Here is a 22,237-nt window from a genome sequence, read left to right on the forward strand (position 1 = left end):
ACTCGGCCTCGAACACTTCCAGGGATGGGGCAGCCACAGCTTCTCTGGGCAACCTGGGCCAATGCTTCTAGAAGTGATCTTAGGTTGAAAGCAAAAATAAAAAGGTAAAAAGGAGAACAGGGCAATCCCTTCCCGAGCAGCTGGGCCCTCCGCTGGCAACACCTCATTACTGTGCGAACCTCACAGCACTCGATATCTTTATTTCTGAGTGTGAGAGCATCACTCCAGCGCTGCCCGCTTCCCACCCGCCCGGGGAGGCTCAGCCCTACTGCAGGCGCGCTACTGCCTCCGGGGAGGCACCGCCGGAACCTCCCTGTTCTCTGCGGGCCACCCCGGCGATAATTCCCGCAGCCGGAGCCGCACAGCCCCAACAACACCACCCCGGTGCCCCCGCTCCGTCCCCGCTCCTCCCGCACCGCCCCGGATGCAGCCGCGCCGCGCCGAGCGCTTCCGCCAGCGCCTGCGCCGAGCGCTCGGCGCTCCCATTGGCTGGCGGGCGCGGCGGGGGCGGGGCCAGGGGAGACGTAGCTCGCACCCATTGGCTGTCGGCACAGGCGGGGCGGGGCCAGAACAGACGGAGCGTGCTCCCATTGGCTGGCGGGCAGGGCGGGGCCAGGGGCGGGGCGGGTGCGGGATGGGGGAGCGGGGAGCGCTCGGGTGAGATCCAGGTGAGATCCAGGTGAGATCCAGAGGAGATCCAGAGCAGATCCAGAGGAGATCCAGAGGAGGGGTTCCCCCGGCGATGCGGGGGCCCGGCGCGGCCGTGCTGCGCTGCCTCGGCTCCCTGCTGTGCCTCTGGGCGCTGCGGCTCCCGGCGGGCCCCGGCGCGGCCGCCCGCGGGCTGGACGTCGCTTCGTACCGGTGAGTGCGGGGCGGGCGGGGCGGGGGCCGGGCCGGGTTGGGCCGGGGCTGAGCGCGATGTGCCTGTGCTGCAGGGAGAGGGTGCAGGCCATGTTCTACCACGCCTACGAGCACTACCTGGAGAGCGCCTTCCCCTACGACGAGCTGCGGCCGCTGACCTGCGACGGGCAGGACACCTGGGGCAGGTGAGAGGTGTCCCCGCGATGGGGATGGGGATGAGCGTCCTTCCCCCACCCCCCCCGCCGGGTCTCACCTCGCTTCTCTCCTCCTCCACAGCTTCTCCCTCACGCTCATCGACGCCCTGGACACGCTGCTAGTGAGTAGGAGCCGGCCCCGTGTGGTTTTGTGGATGCAGCACTAAGTGTAAAAAAGAATAAGTAGAGAGGAGGTAAAATTAGAGAAATAACCACAGTGCTTGTAACTGTGCTGGAGTCTCGTGTTTGGCATTGTTCCTGAACACCTGCAGCACCCACACTGTGCCCTCAAGGCCATTGAGAGCTGCCTGCACACCTGGTTTTTACGTGGCAGTGACAGAAAGTCAGCTATTCATTGACCCTGGAGCTTTGTGTTTCACTTGGCATCATCCCTGGGGAGCAGGTGGCCAGAGCTCCCCGTCCCTCACGCCTCCTAACTCTGGAATAAAGGCCTAAAATGTGTCAAGAAAGCATTTTAAACACAATGAAACCGTCAGTCCCCTTTTTAGTACTATCTGTAATTAATGATTTCACAAAATAGCAAAACAAAACTAGGATCAGCCCCAGGCACTGAACTGCCATTTGTTTTCCCATGAACTCTAAGCTTTGTTCCCTGTTCTCCTGCTCCCCTGCAGATCTTGGGGAATGTTTCTGAGTTCCAGAGAGTTGTCAATGTGCTGCAGGAAGGGCTGGACTTCGACATTGATGTCAATGCATCTGTCTTTGAAACCAACATTCGAGGTGAGGTGGGTTTTCCTGGGGGGTTTGTGGTGGGTTTCCTTCCTGTTCGAGCCTCTGATCTGCACACAAGGGTAATGTGAGGTGGTGGTCACAGGGAATTTTTGGTGCAGACTAACAGGACTAACAGGACAGGCAGAAAAATCCCAAAGACATTCACTTCCTTTTTGCTTTTGCACATTCCTCTCAGCTTCCTGCCCTGACAGAAACAGAAGTAGACGTGGCAGTTTCAGTATTCTGGTGTGAGGTTTTGAGCCTTGGAATAAACATCTTTTCCACTGAAACAGGACAGATTATACCCTGTCTTCCTTCACACACTCTTTTGGAATAGAGATTCTTAATTTCTAGTTTTAACCTTTTCTCCTTGAAAATCACAAAGGCCTTTGGAGTCTTGTACCTGACTGAATTCCTGACTGCTTCAGTGCCATCCAACTAAAAACAGTCAGGGTACAAAACTGTTAGTTATGCTTTTGTTGTCTCTCCTGTCAGATATTGCTGAGCCAACTTTACAGCAGTATAATTTCTCTGTGTTTGTGGTTGTTATTGTTACCATAGACAAACCTGTGAAATAACTAATATTAACTAATATAGCTATGTTAGCTATATAAAACTAATAGCTAAATATAGCTGCCTCTGTCAGTCATGCAGGAAGTTGTGTCTCTGGCCTGGGCAGTTTTCTCCAAGGAGTTTAAGAACTTCACACAAACATAGTATTCAACTTTCTGGAAGAAATGATTCAGAATTCCTCTCGTAGAGGTTCATGTTCATTACACTGTTGTATAATGTCATATACACCCTGATAGTCCTCAGGGCAGTGCAGCTGTAGCAGGGCAACTGGGATCTGATGCTTCTAAAGAAATATATCATAGAATCTTGAGAGTGTTTTGGGTTAGAAGGGAACCTAAAGACCATCTTGTTTCCAAGGGCCAGGGACACCTTCCACTAGCCCGGGTTGTTCCAACCTGGCCTTGGACACTTCCAGGGATGGGGCAGCCACAGCTCTCTGGGCAACCTGTGCCAGGGCCTCCCCACCCTCACAGGGAAGAAAGAGTTCCTTCCCAGTATCCCATCTAACCCTGCCCTCTGTCACTTTGAAGCCATCAATCACCCCTTGTGCTGTCACTCCACCCACAAACTTGCAGGAACAATCAAACCACTCTTCCGTGGCGTTCGAATGAGGCCGGGAAGGATGAGCCACCTCACTTCTCTTCCCTGTAAAACCGTGCCTCTGATAAAGAGGAATATAACTGGTGTTGGATTTCATTCCTTCCACATTGTTCAATGGGTTCTCCTGTGCCCTTGCAGTGGTGGGGGGGCTCCTCTCTGCCCACCTGCTCTCCAGGAAGGCTGGTGTGGAGGTCGAGGCGGGCTGGCCATGCTCGGGGCCTCTCCTGAGGATGGCAGAGGAAGCAGCTCGTAAACTGCTGCCAGGTGAGCCCTTGTCTGCTTTGTGTCACTGTGCTGTGGGTCAGGAGGTGGCTGCTGGCTTTGGTGAACATGTACAACTTGATGTGTCAGCTCATAAACCAGCCCTGTGTTCCCTGAGCTCAAGGCAAGTTTAGTTTGCAGGGAAAATGCGGTTGTATATGTGCATATCAAGTGTTGTGTGGGCTTAACACATCAGTTTGTGGCTTGCTGAGGGGAAATGTACTTGATATAAATAATAAATAAAGGCTGTGAAACAGCAGCTTGTAAAGACAAGGAGATGCAGCCTTATCTCCTCTCTGTGGGCTGCAGCTGGGATGTGTTCCCTGATGGCACAGCACTGTCCACCCAGGGCTGCCACGGAGGGATCACAACCTCAGTGTTGGCACTTGGCTGGAAAAAAAGTAGGGATGCTGCTCTGGCAAGGTGGAAGAGATCCACAGTACCTTCCCAGGACTGTGTGTACCTTGGGACTGCCCCTCCCAGGGTCACACTGCTGCTCATTGTGTTCTCTAAAGTCACTGCAGTCGCTCCAGTCCCACTCCTTGCCTGTGTGCAGTGGGCTGTGAAGCACATGTTGGCTTGAGAGTCTGTTAAACATGACACTGAACACTCATGTGACCCAAAAATCCTGTGTTTCAGCTTTCCAGACCCCAACTGGAATGCCCTATGGCACAGTGAACCTCCTGCATGGAGTCAACCCTGGGGAGACCCCAGTTACCTGTACTGCTGGAATTGGTACATTTATAGTGGAATTTGCCACTTTAAGCCACCTCACTGGTGACCCAGTGTTTGAGGATGTGGCCAGGAAGGCTTTGAAGGCCCTGTGGAAAAACCGCTCAGACATTGGGCTGGTGAGTGGGGAATGGACCTGGAAAGTGCTGCTTTCTGTGTGGTTTTGTGGATGCAATGCTGAGTGTGAAAAAGCATAAACAGAGAGGAGATAAGAGTTGGATAAATAACCACAGTGCCCATAACTGGGCTGAAGTCTCATGTTTGACATTGTTCCTGAACACCTGCAGCATCCACATCTCTGCTTTGCTAGTGCAGCCCAATATTATCCCATTGTTCTCTGCCCTAACAGATGTGGCTGGGAGACAAATCCCTCCTGCTGGGCAGGGCAGCTTTTGTGACAGCAGCTGTAGCAGATTAAATAAAAGGTCTGTCTGATGCCTGGTGGGACACTGGTCTAGGGAAGAGAATAAGAGCATGGCAAGTGCACCAAGATATTCCCAGCCTATTTAGCTTTGGTGTTTTAGGAATATCCAGAGCTGGAAGTGTTACCTCGGTGTTCACTGTCTCCTGGTCTGTTCTATTGCTGCTTTTTTAGCTGTGTGGAAAACTTGGTGCTGCAGATGTGAAGTGAAACAGATTTATTCATACCCTGTGTTTATTGAGACAGTTTTATTCATAGCCTGGATGAAGAGTTTTGTTTGTCCTTTTGTTTGCTTTGGGATTTGTTTCTTTTTGGTTTATACCCCTAATCCTCATTCAAGAAAGGAGCTGAATAGCTTTTTTTTTTTCATGTTTGTTAAGCAAGGCATGACTGTGTATTTTATTCATCAGCTGTGTTTGTTCATAGGCTGAAGAGTCCCAGGTCTGAAGGGTCTATTTAAATAGTAGCATGGCAGCTCTTGTGCCTTTGATATTCTTGGCCTCCATCTCTGTATTTGCACCTCTTCATCCTTCTTTACTCTTTTGTAAGATCAGAATTGGGACCAGACACACCCATGTTGAATGAAGAAAATGCTAGTTGGACTGGGAACCAGTGGTCTGGAAAAAGGTCAAGGGTTTCTTGTGTGGGGGTGTTGTGGGGATTTGTTATTTCTAAATTAGTAGAAATGCTTTATTTTCGCTTCAACTTCCTCCTTCACCTCTTGCAGGTGGGGAACCACATTGATGTGATCACTGCCAAGTGGGTGGCCCAGGATGCTGGCATTGGGGCAGGAGTGGACTCCTACTTTGAGTACCTGGTGAAAGGAGCCATTCTCCTGCAGGACAAGGAGCTGATGTCCATGTTTCTGGGTGAGTGTTTGGTTTTCTGTGTGCAGGGGCCCAGCAGTGCTTGGCTGCACCTGTAAAAAGCAGCGGGCACTGTGGAAGGAGAGGATGAAGGATCTCACAGGGTACAATCAAGAATGTTCCTGAAGCCTTTGCTGTGATACTTTTGAGCAGTCTGTGATTACAGAATCACCAAAGTGATTCTCATTCTTAAAAAAAAAGATTGGTTTTTTGTTGGCTTACCTACCCATCTGTGTTTCTTTATAGAATATAACAAAGCTATCAAAAATTACACCAAGTTTGATGACTGGTACCTGTGGGTTCAGATGTACAAAGGAACAGTGTCCATGCCTGTGTTTCAGTCCCTGGAGGCCTATTGGCCAGGCCTGCAGGTAAGAGCTGTCAGAACACATGGTGATTTTGTTCATCTGTCATGGGTCAATCTTTAATATAAAAGTTAGAAATATAACCCTCATCTGTGCAGGTGTAAAAGTCTGGTTGGACCTCTGGTGAAATCTGTGCCTGTGGAAGAGCAGATGTTGATTTTTATCTACAGTTTACAAAAAAGTCTCCCATCCAGCATCATGGGAGGGCAGTTTTGTTGTAGCAAACTCCACTGACAGTGGTCTCATAATCCAGATGTGAATTTAAGGAAAAAGAAATTCCCACCTCTTTTCCATCACCTCAGAAATGCTTTGTTTGTGTGAATGCTTTCCCACTGAGTGCTTTGCTTTCTCATCAGTCCTTGTGTTTGGACTGAGACTTTGTTACCCCTCTCAGTGCTGTGATTGATTAAACATTTGACTGAAGAAACACAATCTTCTTTAAAAAAAGTCAAAGAGACTTCGTATTTCAGGTGTGGGAATGTGATCCAGCAGGAAAGCAGCATGTAACTCTCCAGTCTTACCTATTCCTAAGGCATCATATCCAAGTATTATTTCCACCGTTCAGACCTGCTGAAACGTCCATTTCTGTCACTGCTTTGCCTATAGGAGTGTTACTGCATCAATTCCTTTGCTGTTTGTTCTCCACTCACATGTTGCTTTGTTAATTGTTCTCTCCCAGAGCCTAATTGGGGATGTGGATAATGCCATGAGGACCTTCCTCAACTATTACACTGTCTGGAAGCAGTTTGGGGGGCTGCCTGAGTTCTACAACATTCCCCAGGGCTACACAGTGGACAAGAGAGAGGGATATCCTCTCAGGCCTGGTAAGCAGAAGTGGAATTGAAAGGGCCATGGACTCCTGCTTTTGCTGTGGTGGTGGTGAGATGAAATGTTAGCAATACCTGCCTTCCACAAATTCCTCCCCCAGTTTTGCTCTGACTCAGTTCCTGCATGGATTTCACCAGGAGTTTGCAGGGTCAAAACTGCACGTTTTGTTTTCCACCATTCACAAAGACAGGGCTGCCTTTAAAGGAAGGAAGACAATGTTACCATAAAAAGGAGGCCTGGTAATGAATTGGGTTCACAGTGTAGGAGTTGACATATTTAAGTGTTAGATTGTCTGACATGGGATGTTTCAGTCATGTCAAAGGGACTGTTTGTGTCCTTTACATTTAGGAAGTGAAAGGGAGTTTGAATAGACCACTGTACTTGTGCTGAGTTCCTGAAATAAACTCATTCTGGTTGTACTAGTAAAGCTCAAGATCTAAGAGAGATCCTGTGTTGTCTGTGATACTGCAATGAAATGATCTTAATTTCTGATTTTTTACAACTCTGACCAAAAAAAAAAAAAAAGAAAATCAAATCTGATTATTAGGTCCATAAAACTTTGTACATGAGAATAAATAATTTCCTTTTGGTCTGAGTGTTCAGGTGACATCCATACTGGACAAATCCACCAAAAATACTCATCAGCATTAACTTTCAAATGAATTATGGCATCCAAAAAGATCTTAGTAAGTAAACACAGCATGGTGCATATGTTACCTATTTAGAGTGTTTGCACGGTGCTTGTTTTCATGATGTTTTGGATACCCCTATTTCAAGAGACTTACAGTATTGTTTAAAATTGTATTTTGGGCATTGAATTTCTTATTTTTAATCCTTTCTAGAAGCAATTTTTTTTCTTCCTTTGACAACCGAGTTTTAATCTTCTTCTCTCTTGCTCCCCCTCCCACTCACTGAATGTGGGAGGGAGGATTAGTCACCCTTACCTGAGCTGATCCAGGCTGGTTAGAGGGAATTTCTTGGTAGCACATCCTCAGGAAAAGCAAATCCGTGCTTGGAGCCAGAGGAAATTCAGTAACCAGGTTATTTATCTGATCATCCTAAAGGATTTTTAAATTAGCTAAGGAGTATGCCATCATCCCTGAGTGTGTGGTTTGCTAATCTTTGGTACTTGCAAACGTCTGGGGTGTCTTTGCAGAACTGATTGAGAGTGCCATGTATCTGTACCGTGCTACAAGAGATCCCACGCTCCTGGAACTGGGAAGGGATGCCGTGGAGTCAATAGAGAAAATCAGCAAGGTGGACTGTGGGTTTGCAACTGTGAGTGCTAAATCATCTGCTAAATCAGCTAAATGGCTGCTGAAAATCAGCTTTTAGAAGGTGTTCTCATTGATTGTGTTTTCCAATTGAGTTAAGTGGTCACTTTGGTGGAAACATGACTTCTTTTTCAAAAAAGCCCCTTATATTTCTCTGGGAAGTTGATCTGGGCGTGTTTCTGGTAGTAACTTCCCTCACAGTGTGAACAGTGGGCCAAATTCTGTCGTGGGCTGTTGCACCAGAGCCCAAAACACTGGAAAGCATCAGGAGCTTCTCCTGCATCCCTACCAGGTGTAGCACCTGAGCAGGAAGGTTCAGGGGTAGGAACCTGCCTGCCACGTTCATGTGGGATTCTGCTTTCCCACTATGCCTTGAAAATGTGATCAAACACACAGGGAGTGATTTCTCTAACATGATTTAATGAGGATTTCAAACATACTGTCAACTACCACCACATACTTTTACAATCTTAATATATATTGGGAATTAGGTCTTGTGATTTGGAAAGTAGGTAAAAGCCTTATGATTTTTTTTTTCTTTAGTAGGGGAAATGATGGGAAGCTCTTCTCCTTGCCCAAACTGAGTTGACAGAGGGCAAGTTTAGATGTTAGGAAGAAATCCTTCCTGTGAGGGTGGGGAGGCCCTGGCACAGGTTGCCCAGAGAAGCTGTGGCTGCCCCATCCCTGCAAGTGTCCAAGGGCAGGCTGGACAGGGCTTGGAGCAACCTGGGCTAGTGGGGGGTGTCCCTGCCCATGGCAGAGGGTGGAATAAGATGGTCTTTAATGTCCCTTACAACCCAAAGTATTCTGTTATAAGAAATAGGGTGAATTGATGTCATACTGGGCTTTTAACTGAAATGAATTGCAAGCTGGTTTTATTTCCCCCCGAGTTCATAACGTAACTGAATTTGATATAACTGTAACCCACTCTATTTCTTCCCTTGTAGATCAAAGACTTGAGGGATCACAGGCTGGATAATCGCATGGAATCCTTCTTTTTGGCTGAAACAATCAAATACTTGTACCTGCTGTTTGACCCAGACAACTTCATCCACAACGATGGGTCAGACTTCGACGTGGTGGTTACACCATATGGGGAGTGTGTCTTGAATGCTGGAGGCTACATCTTCAACACAGAGGCTCATCCCATCGATCCTGCTGCCCTGCACTGCTGCAGGAGGCGCAAGGAAGAGCAGTGGGAGGTAGAAGACTTGATGCGGGAATTCTACTCACTGAAGAGAACCAAGAAATTCACTTTAAAAAGACCCTCTGAGCCTGGTGAAGGGGAGAGTGCAAAAGACCCCGAAGATGCAGAGAAAGCTGGAGAGAAGAGAAGATCTAAGAAGAGCTCACACTCCCTCCTGAGTTGCCCCAGTCAATCTTTTAACTCCAAGCTTGCGGTACTGGGACAGGTCTTCCTAGATAACACCTGATCCCTTTTGCATCTTCAGTGTAAATTATTGAACTTGTTTCAGACTCTGGGAATCTATTTTTATAGTTTCATAATGGAAAGTGTTGTACCTCACAATGTGAATTGTATTATGAAGTGAAACAGCTTCCCATTAAATTCTGCTACTGTTCCTTCATAAACCAGGGCTCAGATACCACCTGTTAATGCTGCCCAGGGGCTGATCTCAGAGCAGGTTGTTGCCTGAATAGCAAAGAGGTTTTCAGAAAGAGCAAGAAAGGTCTGCAGGTTAAAGGTGCCTTGTTTAGTGCATTTTGGGAGATTAGTTTGAAGTTTTACAGGCTTACACAGAGTCCCCAGCTTACTTTGTTCTCTAAAAATGAGCCTGAGTGGCTCCCTGTCACAAGGGGAAAGCAGGGATTACTGGCTGTAGCTTCCCTTCTGAGCCTGCAACTCCCTGTGTGCTCCATCTTATCTTCAGTCTCTTTGTAAACATGTGATTCACCTGAAAGATCACTGGCCAGTCTAGAAATCCTGTTGATTTTGAGGTGGAGGCTCAGATTTGAAGCTCTGGCAGAACTGTTGAGCCTAAAGGGTGGCATGGGGGAAGCAGAGCACTTGGAACTGGGAAAAGTGCTCTTTTTAGGATCAGTTTGGTCAGTACCACCTGCCTAAAAAAAAAGCTGAGTGAGTGTCCAGGTAATGTCTGGACAGGAAACTGAGGTGGAGGATGGACTAGCAAAGGTTTGATTGACACTGCAGTGGAGCTTGCTTTCTTTTTACAGAACCTAACATGCTTTTCTGATGAAGTTTCCTCATTTCCTTCCTCTTTTCAACTTCCCTTTGGGCTTCACCTCACTGCACGTCAGCCCCCCAGTCAGTGGGGCCCAGCTGAGCTGTCCACGAGGCTGTTCTTGGTGTTCAGCTGACTTGGCAAATCCAAACCTTTCAATGTGTTATTAGTGTCTTTGCAGCAGGTGCATGCAATGGTCAGAAAGGGAGAAATCAGGAGTGTTACCAAAAGATTTTCTTTCTGAAGGAAAAACAAAAAGAGGGGGGCAGAAAAGTGATAGACTTTCTTCAAACCTGCTGGAATGTGAGGAGTCTGGAGGAAGCACACAATCTAGAGTCACTGGAGTGGGTTAGAGATACAGGATAAATAAATCCCTGTGGCCAGCAAGATACTTAAATACAACTGGGCCAATGCCCAGTCTGTGCCCATGTTGGGTTGCTTTGAGAAACCACTTGTTTTGATGAGTACTAGTACTGTAAAATTACATAAAATCTGCATTTTACCCTTCAGGGTGGAAATCCTATTGCAGTTGTGAGTAAACTCATTGTAAGAGACACTTAAAATGTTGGACAGGCATTTTGGTAGGATTGTTAACCTGTAAAGGTTCTGCTTCTGTCCTTCTTTCCCATAGCAGGTGGCACAGCTGCTGTTCAGGAATTCTGCATGGATACAGCGATTGCAGGGGAGGTACTGAGAGAGGAGCACCCTAAAACTGAGGCATTGTTGGGCAAAGATGGAGCTCTTGTTAGTGGCTCCGTGTTGTAACCCTGGGTTATCTTTTTCTTTTCCAGCTGTTCACATCTCACACACTATTCATTGTCTAATCTGTTGAAAACAAAACACAGGCTTCTCCTATGGCTTTGCTAAGTGCTGGGTCCTCATTTTGTCTGGGAGTTGCCCCATCCATGAAGCAGAGGAAAAGGAAGGACTTAAGAGGCCAGGCTGCAGATCTCCAGCTCAGTAAATCTCTGCTAAGCAGGGCATTTTGGTACCCTCGCCCTTGAGACTCCAGTAGCAGAACTAAGGGGCAGGAGCCTTAAGAGAGAACATTTTTCCTCAGCACAGCTGGAGCTGAGAGAACTCATCTGCCCACAGCGACTGTGAGGGTAATCAGATGGATCTTGATTAGTGCTATGGGATGGGTGAGTCAGAGTAACACAGGACAGCCTTAATTTTGGTTTGTTCCATCTCACCAAGACTTTCTTTTAACCGAAAGAACTGATAGGAGCTCTCAGGATCCTTAGTAAGCCTTTTATAAATGGAAAACTGGCTTGGCCTTGCTGCTGGAGGGCAGAGCATGCTGGAGTCTCAGGGGCACGTGTACAAGTTTCACAGGCAGTGTGAGGAAGGGCAGATGTCTGGGAATCTCTAAGGAATGATGGGATGAAATGGCTGCTGTCCCACTGGAGAACAGATTCAATTCCCTTTATGTACACCGTGCTGTCAGTGAGAACTTCATGGGCTCAAAATCACTAACACAAGCTGGGAAAATAAAGCTAAAACTTGTGGTCTCCTGCTGCCTCCTCCCAGGGGAGGGAGAGGGAAGAGATGGCAGGTCTGTTTTGGCATTTTCCAGCTGGAAGGAGAGCTCCAGATGAGCAGTGTGGTGAGTGCTTGGTCCTGTGAACGGAATTGTCAGGAATCCAAAATAGGATGTGTGTGGCAATTTTGGGTGGCTTCCAAATGAGGCAGGTCAGCACTCCAAAGGTTCCGCCTACGGAGTAAACTTGTGGCACCTGTCAAAAGGCTGGAAGGGAACTGGATTTTGGTTGAGTGGTGAAAGAGAGTGCAGAACCCAAATTTAGCATTTGCTGTTGATGATATCACTGTAATTGTGTCGAGTTTTTTCTCCACTCCAAGCAGCCTGCAGAGCCCAAAACTGAAGGCCAGATTTTCTGAGGTGTTTCAGAAGTTGTTGTTTGGATTTGGAGAGGCAGTGGATCGATGGAAGGTCAGACAAACAGCTTGTGAAAGACTGTTTCAAAGGAGAAAGAGGAGGAAAAAGAGTCAGAGTTGCACATGAATTGCTGTCAAATGGCAAAAAAAACCCCAAAACATACCAAAAAGCGAGGGAGAGGGTGCAGGGGGAGCACTAGGAACAAATAAAGACATTTTAGTGGGAATACAGTTATCTTCATGGGAACAAAGGCATTTTAGTGGGAATAAAAATATTTTAGTGTCAATAAAGGTATCTTAGTGCAAACAAAGGCATTTTAGTGGGAATAAAGATATTTTAGGGGGAACGAAGGCATCTTAGTGTGGATAAAGATATTTCAGTGGTAATAAAGGTATTTTAGTGGGAATAAAGTTATCTTAGTGGGGAAAAAAGGTATTTTAGTGGGAATAAAGTTATCTTAGGGGGAAAAAGGTATCTTAGTGGAAATAAAGGTGTTTTAGTGGGAATAAAGGCATTTTTGGGGGAATAAAGGTATTTTAGCAGGAACAAAGGTATCTTAGTGTGAATAAAGATATTTTAGTGGGAATAAAGTTATTTTGGGGGGGGGGGTATCTTAGCGGGAATAAAGGCGTTTTAGCAGAAATAAAGGTGTTTTAGTGGGAATAGAGATATTTTAATGGCAATAAGAGTGTGGCGTGGAGGGAGCAGCTCCCGTGAGGAAATAAATGCATTTTAGTGGGAATACAGGTATTTTAGCAGGAACAAAGGTATCTTGGCGCGAATAAAGATATTTTAGCGGGAATAAAGTTATCTTAGGGGGAAAAAAGGTATTTTAGTGGGAATAAAGGCGTTTTAGTGGGAATAGAGGTATTTTAATGGCAAGAGAGTGTGGCATGGAGGGAGCAGCTCCCATGAGGAAATAAATGCATTTTAGTGGGAATAAATGCATTTCCGGGGGAATAAGGGTATTTTAGCAGAAACAAAGGTATCTTGGCGGGAATAAAGATATTTTAGCGGGAATAAAGTTATCTTAGGGGGGAAAAAAAGGTTTCTTAGCGGGAATAAAGGCGTTTTAGTGGGAATAGAGGTATTTTAATGGCAATAGAGTGTGGCATGGAGGGAGCAGCTCCCGTGAGGAAATAAATGCATTTTAGTGGGAATACAGGTATTTTAGCAGGAACAAAGGTATCTTGGTGCGAATAAAGATATTTTAGCGGGAATAAAGTTATCTTAGGGGGGGGAAAAGGTATTTTAGTGGGAATAAAGGTGTTTTAGTGGGAATAGAGGTATTTTTATGGCAATAAGAGTGTGGCGTGGAGGGAGCAGCTCCCGTGAGGAAATAAATGCATTTTAGTGGGAATAAACACATTTCCGGGGGAATAAAGGTATTTTAGCAGAAACAAAGGTATCTTAGCGCAAATAAAGATATTTTAGCGGGAATAAAGTTATCTTAGGGGGAAAAAAGGTATTTTAGCGTGAATAAAGGCGTTTTAGTGGGAATAGAGGTATTTTAATGGCAATAGAGTGTGGCGTGGAAGGAGCAGCTCCCATGAGAAAATAAATGCATTTTAGTGGGAATACATGTATTTAAGCAGGAATAAAGGTATCTTAGCGCAAATAAAGATATTTTAGCAGGAATAAAGTTATCTTAGGGGGGAAAAAAGGTATTTTAGCGTGAATAAAGGCGTTTTAGTGGGAATAGAGGTATTTTAATGGCAATAGAGTGTGGCGTGGAAGGAGCAGCTCCCATGAGAAAATAAATGCATTTTAGTGGGAATACATGTATTTAAGCAGGAATAAAGGTATCTTAGCGCAAATAAAGATATTTTAGCAGGAATAAAGTTATCTTAGGGGGGAAAAAAGGTATCTTAGCGGGAATAAAGGCGTTTTAGTGGGAATAGAGGTATTTTAATAGCAATAAGAGTGTGACGTGGAAGGAGCAGCTCCCGTGAGGAAATAAATGCATTTTAGTGGGAATAAACGTATTTCCGGGGGAATAAAGGTATTTTAGCTGAAACAAAGGTATCTTGGCGCGAATAAAGATATTTTAGCGGGAATAAAGTTATCTTAGGGGGGAAAAAAGGTATCTTAGCGGGAATAAAGGCATTTTAGTGGGAATAGAGGTATTTTAATGGCAACAGAGTGTGGCGTGGAAGGAGCAGCTCCCGTGAGGAGCAGCACGAGTGATGGCGGTGCAGGTCCAGGCTCGGGCCGTGCCCTCCCCACACGGCCCCGCCATGTCCCCTCACACGCCCGGGACTCCATTTCCCGGCATCCCCCCCGCGGCCGCTCGTTTAACACACACACACACACACACCCCCAACCCCCCCGGGGGCCGAGGCGGCGCTTGTTGTTTGTCTCGGATCGGGTCCCAGCCGGGCCATGGCGGCCATCGCGAGGGGCGGCCCCGGCGCCCGCGGGGCCCGAGCCGCGACCACCAACATCGTGTCGCAGCTGCGGCGCAGGCAGCTCAGCGGCCGCGGGCTCACCCGCGGGGCGCAGGTAAGGGCGGCCCCGGGAGGGTGTGTGAGGGGGCGCGGGGTGTGGGGGGGTGCGGGGCCGGGGGTGCGGCAGCTCCCGGCCGGGCACGGCGCTCTCGGGGCTCTGCGGGGCCGCCAGGAGCCCGCCTGGCCTGGCGGGGCCTGCCCGGGGCTGCCGGGGCTCCCCAGAGCCCTCCCGGCCTCGCCGCCGCGCTGGAGGGGCGTCCCCGCCGCACGGATGTGTCCCTGCCTTCCCCCTCCTTCCCCCTCCGGCCTCCCATCCTCGCAGGACGGGCGTTTGCCGGGCTGTTAAAGAGCCGTTCCCGGCCCCCTCTTTCTGCTCCTCGGCCGGAACAATGCGGCGTGGAAATTAAGGTGTATTTCCTGCACAAAGGCGACCTCGTGGTGTCGGGGGGTTCAGGAAAATCCTTTTGGGCCCCGTGGTTTTTCCTGCCCCGGGTCTGGGTTCCGTGTTTGTCGTCTTTCCCAGCTGATAATGCTGGGAAATGGGATCGGCTCCTCAGCCCAGGCCTGTGCCTGCCCCGTGCTGATGCTGGGTCTCTTTTTTTTATTTTTTTTTTATTATTATTATTTATTTTTTGAGAAGCTGCTCACGGATAATGGACTATTTATTTTTTATTTTTATTTTTTTTTAATGGAGAATAATTGTTTATTTTTGCAGATTAAATGCGAAATGGTGCAAAGGCTTGGAAGCTGAAATGTGGGATAAAGAACTTGCGTTTGGGTGGTGATTTTTTGAGCTAAACTATTGTAGCCAAAAACCTGTACTGTATAGCTTACTAGCTTAAAAGAGCTCAAACGTAATAAAAATTGGGACACCTTTAAATTTATTTACTAGTGTAGGCAACAGTATTTTCTTTGATTAACAAGGATTCTTAGGAATTACTGAGGGAAGGTTTGTTCATCGTGAATGTGCCTCGTTCTGTAGCAGAGAATGGGTAAAAGAGCAGGAGATGATTTCTCACAGCTCTTTTGTCCTTATTGTGCTGCTTGCTCAGCTACGAGTTTGGGTAATCCTTGAGAAAAAGTAAATAATTTGCACAAATATAAACCTGTATTGACTCTTTTGAAGGAAGTTTTTTTCTGTGGGACTGTTTTAGGAGTGGATTTCGTACAGCACTTGGACAAATATTGTCTCCCTGACTTACCTGTCCTCTTCTGTGCTCTTTATTTCATGTTCTGCAGTTTCAGTCAGATAAACCTGTACCAACCCTGTGCACTTGTGTATCTGTAGCATGGTGCCTCCAATCTGGGCTTTGGTTTGCCTCAGAAATTCAGTGCTGCTGTTTTAATTTGGGACTTTTATGAATTTGCTGAAGCAAATAACTAAGCTTTTGCAGTAATCAAGGAAACTTCTGCTATTTGCATCCTCCTCCCCCTCGAATTGCCCAAGTTTGGGGTGGGTTTTTGGTTGCTGGGGTTTTGTTTTGTTTTACTTGAAAAATTTTGGCATCCTTGTACTGCCCTGAAAGACTTGAGGCTTGGATACACAGAGCTCCCAGCACTTCATAAATGCTGTAGGAAGACACTTTTAAATCACTTTTTATAATGGCATGGGGCAACAGGACTAAGGGGGTTGGATTCACACTGATAGAGAGTAGGTTTAGATTAGATATTAGGAAAAAAACTCCTCCCTGTGAGGGTGGGGAGGCCCTGGCACAGGTTGCCCCATCCCTGGAAGTGTCCAAGGCCAGGTTGGACAGGGCTTGGAGCAACCTGGGCTAGTGGAAGGTGTCCCTGCCCGTGGCAGGGGGTGCAATAAGATGGTCTTTAATGTCCCTTCCAACCCAAACCATTTTATGATTCACTTAGACTAAGGGAGGGGGAATAACAACTCCCTGAATGATTTTGGACTTTATAAATTACGTGTCTCTGTACTTTTACCTTGAAGCAGTTTTTTGTTTGTAGATGATCTAAATATAAAACACTTTGATGTAGCTTTTAAAGAAGCACGAGGCAGTTTTGGGTGCTTTCTTTTTTTTTTTTTTTAAGTTCTATTTTTTTAACAGAATGCTCCCAGTTTTCCTGCAGTTCACTCCTCAGTGGCAGTGTGGGAGCCCTTGCTTATGTTTCTCAACTCCTTTTCTCCTGAAAAACCTGAGAGCAGATCAAGTTTCCAAGCTGCTCTGTTGGGGTCTAGAGCAAGTCAGGGCAATGTCCTTGGAGCTCTTTCTTCCTGTCCTCTGGAAGGAAGTTTTGGGTCATGTGCTGCCTGGACTGCACTGTTGGTATCCTGTGAGGAAGGTAAACCCTTCTCAAGATATTAACTCAGGGAGATTGCAGAATACTCTTCCTTGCTGTGGTGCCTGCCATGGGCAGCAGTGGCATTTATCCTTAAACAAAGCTTTGTGTACTATTTTTAGGTGATCTCAAGATCCATTTTTGTATAGGGAAAGTAGGGGCTTATCTGTGAACTGGGAAGGATCACTGTTGACAGGCCTACATCTGAAAGTTCATCCCTCTGATCTTACAGGGACATAAAAAACATTTTTGACAGCAGCAGCCCCCTGAATATGTGGCAGTTTTGAGGTCAGCTGAGGCTCTGAAATCTGGATCCCTGGGTGTTCTTGCTGTGCTCACCTACCAGGAGCCACAGCTCTCCTTCCAGTTGGTCTCTTACTATTAATAATAAATTATTAAGAGAGGGGCAACAAAGTTGGGGAAGGGTCTAGAAAGTCATATGAGGGGGGACTGAGGGAGCTGGGGGGGCTCAGCCTGGAGAAAATGAGGCTCAGGAGGGACCTTCTGGCTCTACAACCCCCTGACGGGAGGGAAGAGCTGGGGGGGCTCAGGCTCTGCTCCCAGGGAACAAGGGACAGGACAAGGGGAAATAGTCTCAAGCTGTGCCAGAGGAGGTTCAGGTTGAACATCAGGAAGAATTTCTTCCTGGAAGGGGCTGCCCAGGGAGGTGGGGGAGTCCCCATCCCTGGAGGTGTCCAAGGAAGGACTGGATGTGGCACTCAGTGCTCTGGGCTGGGGGACAAGGTGGGGGACAGGCACAGGAGAGACTTGGAGATCTTTTCCCACCTAAATGATTCTGTGATAATAAGGTTGATGGATAAATCATATTTCAGTGTGTATTGCCATTATCTGTTCCTATATCCATTTTATCCATATTTCTGGCATCAGCTGCTGCCCAGGACACAGGTTGGTATGAGATTGCATAACCTTGGGCCGAGGTTTGCCCTGCACTGACCACACAGCCAGTGGAAGGGGCCTTGCAGGAGCTGGTGAACCAACTTTCCAGAAGTGACACACATTTTCTGCTAAGGAGGAACAGTGGTTGTGAGGGGGCTGCTGTGTTGTCCCTCTCTGGACACAGCTGTGCTGTGTGTCACAGGCACAGGGAACAAGCTCTAATGGGGCTTGTGCTGCTGTTCCTTGAAGGCAAAATAACACTTTAAGTCAGCTGATCAAGCTCAAATCCCCTTAGCAAGAGGGCACACACTTCATCTGCTGCAAGCCAGCTGTGAAAAACATGGATATAGCAGGAAACCAGAAGATATTTAGGTGCAGCTATGGGAATCCCTGTAGACAGAGCAGTGTAATAATGGCCTAACCAGGGATTTGTTGGCAAACCAACACGCTCCTGGTGCAGTCCCAAGAGCTGATCGTCAGCACTGCTCTCACCCTCACAGGATTGCCAAGGCTTAGCTGAAACAATCAGAATGGAAAAAAAGAGCCTCTTTTTCCAGCTGTAATTCATGCTCTGCTATCCCTAGGAACAGACACTTCCCTTCACAGAGTAGTCCCTATCCACTCAGGAAAAAAATCCTCTGTGGAAGGAAAACATTTTCTGCCTCAGACACCCAGATCTCCAGCTCCTGCCCTTGCAGGTTATCAACAGGCTGAAGTAGCTTCCTACCTCTGAGAAAAATATTTTGTTTTCTAATCAGGTTTTCGTTTCCCCCTTGAAACAGCACCACCAAACCAACATTCACCTGAATATAATCCACTTGAGAGCTCTAATTGTGTGGGTCTTAGCAAGCTTAGGCCTCTTCAGGAGAGGACAGCGAGGGAGTGTTAGAAAGCCTAGAAATGCTTTTATTATGTAACAGGGCCCAGAGCTCTGTCATGCAGTAGAAATGCTCAAAAAGTGGTTGTGTTGGACTTGAATAGTCTTTATTTTTTTGTGTGGCTGAAGATGAGTGGGAAGAGAAGTGTTATAGCTGTGATATTCTCTGTCCCTCTGCTTTTCCTTAGATATCCCTGCAGGTTTTGTTTTCTTTCAAAATGAATTAAAGAAGAAACTTAGGCAATTCCAAGGAAAACTGTTCACTGAGAAGTTAATATAATTTCACTTATTAGTTGATCTCTTTCTCTCTGAGAGTAAAATCATCAAAGCAAACATTAGTAGCTCTGGTAGATCCTGTAGTGGTGTTGCAGAGCTGTTGGTGTCAGAGGTCCATGTTGGAGTCGTCCTGCTCTTGGAAATGTTGTGGGGATTTGGGATTCACAAGACCTGTTCCTTGTCCTGGTAGACCAGCTCTTTTTCCAGTCCTGGTGAGTAGAGCTGTAGTTTGGGAGTCACTGGGGGGGTTAGGCCTGCCTGGAAGCTGTGGCAGGTTTTATCCTAGGACAGTGTGTCCCTGGGTTCATACCTGGCTTTTGGGATGGCAGGAGAAGGGAAGGGGCTGGGGAGGATGGAGGAACAGTAGTTATAGGAAACTTGGGCTGCACTTGAAGTATCAAGGAGCTGGAGAGAGGCTGGACATAAATGCTCTTAAATGGACTTCTCCTGGCTTAATATCAGTGATGGAGTTCCTTTTCATGAATAATGTCATGGGGGCTCTGACATGTTTTTGGTCAGAGCTCTGTGCAAAAGCCCCAGCTGGTGACTGACCAGGGTGTTCTGCCCCAGAGCTGCAGGCCCACAGCTTCTCCCTTGGAATCCTTTCTGGAATCACTCCATAGGCCAGCAACTGTGTTCCTGCAGTAAAGGAAAACTTGAGAGGAGGTCATTTACCTTGGTTACAGCCTTTTGTGTGAAAAGTTGTGTGAGGAAGGAGACAGCTTAGCCAGGCTGCTGGATGGTTGTTAGCAACTGGAAAGGAAAATATAATAAAGAGCTGGGACGATGGGGCACTCCCCAAAATCCTGAATAATCATTCTCCTGGCAGCCTGTCAGAGATGACTTCCTAAGTTATTAATGTTCCAAGAAAAATTTAATATTTAATTGCACAAATATTAGTTTCCTGTTTTTAAAGGTACAGCCTGAAAAACTTGAAGGAAAGAATCTGGAAAAGCTTCAATTTTATTAAAATACATAGAGACAATATGCATGCATCTGTTTGTCAAGATCCACAATCTTGTGCCTCTTTGCTTTTAAACTTTGAGCACATATTTAAATACGTGCTTTAGAAGTGGTCATGGAAAATACCAAGAGTGAAAATTCTGCTTTTTTTAAAAGCACTTCCAACCTTAATGTATGGTTGCAATGCAAAATGGAATTAAAAGAAACTCATAACTGATGTGTCATAGCTGTGAAGTCTGTCACAGCATGAATCCTTTAGAGCTGTAAAGATGCCTGGACACCTGAGTCACTGCTTTTTGCTTTTTTGAAAGATGACAGCAAAAGCCCTCCTGGAGCGAGCATTTAACTAGACAGTGAAATGTTTGAAGGGTAAAATATGAAATAGAGAGAGAATTTTATCAGGGAACTCTTCTCCCTACTCTGGAGAGCGAAGGGGAGGACGAGCTCCTGGTTTTTCTGCTGCTGTCACGTGCTCTGGGAAGACACAGAGATGTGTCACTGACCACAGCTCAGCAAAGGGGGGGGGAAAGGTTTGGAAAATCAGGGGTTTGCTTTGCAGGGAGATGAAAATGCAGGAACACAGATGGGAAGGAAAATCCTCACTGGAAGGGGAAGGGACTCGGAAGCAGTTGTAGCTACAAGAGGTCTCAGGGCAGTGACAAATGTTTGGGCAGGGGAAGGGGCACAGAGCAGGGAGGATGTGCTGCTGCTGCTGCTGGAGAGGCTGTGCCTGGAGGAGGAGTGGAGGGGAGAAATGAGAGGGAAACTAAACTGATCAAGGGGTGGATTTAGGTAAAAACATAGAACTTCATGAAGATTTTGATATTATTCATAATTATTTACTGACCATCTTGCAAATGGATGCTGTCAGGGGAGTGTTAGGTGGGATCTCAGGACAAGGTTCTTCCCCCAGAGGGTGGTTGGCACTGACCAGGCTCCCCAGGGCAGTGGGCACAGCCCCAAGGCTGCCAGAGCTCCAGGAGGGTTCGGACAATGCTCTGAGGGACAGGGTGGGATTGCTGGGGTGTCTGTGCAGGGCCAGGAGTTGGACTGGGTGGTCCTGGTGGGTCCCTTCCAGCTCAGGATATTCTGTGAATCTATTCTATGATTCTGTGATATTTAAAAGACAGGAGGATTAGAAAGAAATTTAAAGAAATATTTAGACTTGAGTGCAGTCTTTGTTCAGCCCTTTTTATACTTCCAGGAAAAATTATGCATAAAAGTTATTTTAAGCTGTGTAGTAGGAATGTATTCCTATGGTAGTTATCAGTCTTTGGAGTAATCTCCTGGGAAATCCTGGGCCCAGTTCCTTAGGAGACTTTAAAAAGAAAACCCCTTGGTCTGCTCTACCTTGCAATCGTGGATGGGCTTGAGGACACATTTTTATCCTCTGGAAAGCCTTTGACTGCCCTTCCAGCAAATCCACACTGCCATGACATAGCTGGAGTAGGGGGAGATGGATGATGATCCTGGAGAGGTGGTGATACCTGGCTGGGGAACAGGATCCAGGAAACCACGGCTGTGGATGCCATTTCCAGCTGGGCTGCTGCAGCCTCTCCTTTGCTGGATAATACCCAACTTCTCAAGCTTTTTGTGCAAGATTTCAGGTATTTTATCCAGAATTTTTCAGTGAATGAACAAAATCTCTGAGAAATCAGTGTTGGGTTGCACTTACCCTCCTTGGATGAGACCAAAAATTTCTACAGAGGAAAGGAACCCATTTTACTGATGACTATTCAGTAAAATTTGCTCAGAAGGAGCCAAGAAGAAAACCACCTTTGTTTATAAATGAAAACCATTGACTGGCTGCTGTTACAGAAATGGAGAGATGCAGTTTTTAACCAAAATGGCTGTAAAGAAAGACAGCTCCATACAGTTGGGTTGAATTTGAATCCCTTCAGAGAATCCCAAATCTTTGCGTTGGCAAATCCCACCCGGCCACAATGGAAACATCCAGAGCCAGGGCAGCCTCATAAACACAGAACAGGGACCACAAGCCAGAGCTTGCCATGAAACCAAAGACATGTTAAATCAAGAGAAAGAAAAATTGCCTTTTTTTTTCTTTTTTTTTTTTTTTTTGAAAGCGGTTAAAAGATGACGAGAACAAGGAAACATTTGCTTCACTCCTTCAGAATTTCAGCTCTGAAAGTTTTTCCTGTGGCTGCCTCTGGGAGCCCGGGACAGGGAGTACAAAAATGGGAGCGGGGATGGATCCTGCCCCAAACCAAGAGTGTATGTGAGATTAACAAAGTGGTGTTAAGCCCAGGACAAGATTTTAATGTCAGTTAAGGGCTTTTGGCCTTTCCAGAGAGCACTTGGATACTGAACTCTGCTACTGGAACCTGAGCTGCAGCCCAAGCACGTCATCTCTGCCTGGGGTATCTTCCCATCAGCTGGAGCCAGAGTTGGACTCTTTCCCTGGCATTTTGCTGTGTGTTCTTTGCACTTTACCCAGTCATTAATCCAGTTCCTCCACCGCCCCTGGGCTTGTGTGCTCCTCCCACACCTGGGATGGGGTGGTGGAGAAACTCCTTTGGCTCCCTCTGTGCCAGGAATCACAAGGAGAAATGGGAATCTGTGACTTCAGAGGAGCCGACCTGGAGTCCACACGATAAGAAGCCATTTTGACATTCTGTTTTTGCCCTTTGTTATTTCTCCTCCTCAGAAGGAAACTCTG

General features: G+C 46.8%; 2 protein-coding genes across 2 annotated transcripts in view; both read left to right on the forward strand.

The window, feature by feature from the left end:
* Positions 1-725: 725 nt before the first annotated feature.
* LOC116795207 (ER degradation-enhancing alpha-mannosidase-like protein 2) lies at positions 726-9,297 on the forward strand. Its single transcript, XM_032704696.1, has 11 exons — positions 726-861; positions 936-1,046; positions 1,138-1,177; positions 1,691-1,796; positions 3,099-3,224; positions 3,861-4,072; positions 5,102-5,243; positions 5,487-5,611; positions 6,285-6,429; positions 7,590-7,711; positions 8,655-9,297. Exons 1-11 carry the CDS (start codon positions 743-745, stop codon positions 9,138-9,140), a joined length of 1,734 nt encoding a protein of 577 aa, XP_032560587.1. The 5' UTR covers positions 726-742; the 3' UTR covers positions 9,141-9,297.
* A 4,814-nt stretch (positions 9,298-14,111) lies between these two features.
* The window catches only part of TRPC4AP (transient receptor potential cation channel subfamily C member 4 associated protein), a 35,733-nt gene continuing 27,607 nt past the window's right edge, over positions 14,112-22,237 (forward strand). The window contains exon 1 of the mRNA XM_032704689.1: positions 14,112-14,307. Within this exon, the coding sequence (XP_032560580.1) occupies positions 14,188-14,307 (120 nt within the window). The 5' untranslated portion in view covers positions 14,112-14,187. The remainder of the gene's footprint in view (positions 14,308-22,237) is intronic.

This window comes from Chiroxiphia lanceolata, chromosome 17, assembly GCF_009829145.1.
Source record: "Chiroxiphia lanceolata isolate bChiLan1 chromosome 17, bChiLan1.pri, whole genome shotgun sequence".
Taxonomy (NCBI): Eukaryota; Metazoa; Chordata; class Aves; order Passeriformes; family Pipridae; genus Chiroxiphia; species Chiroxiphia lanceolata.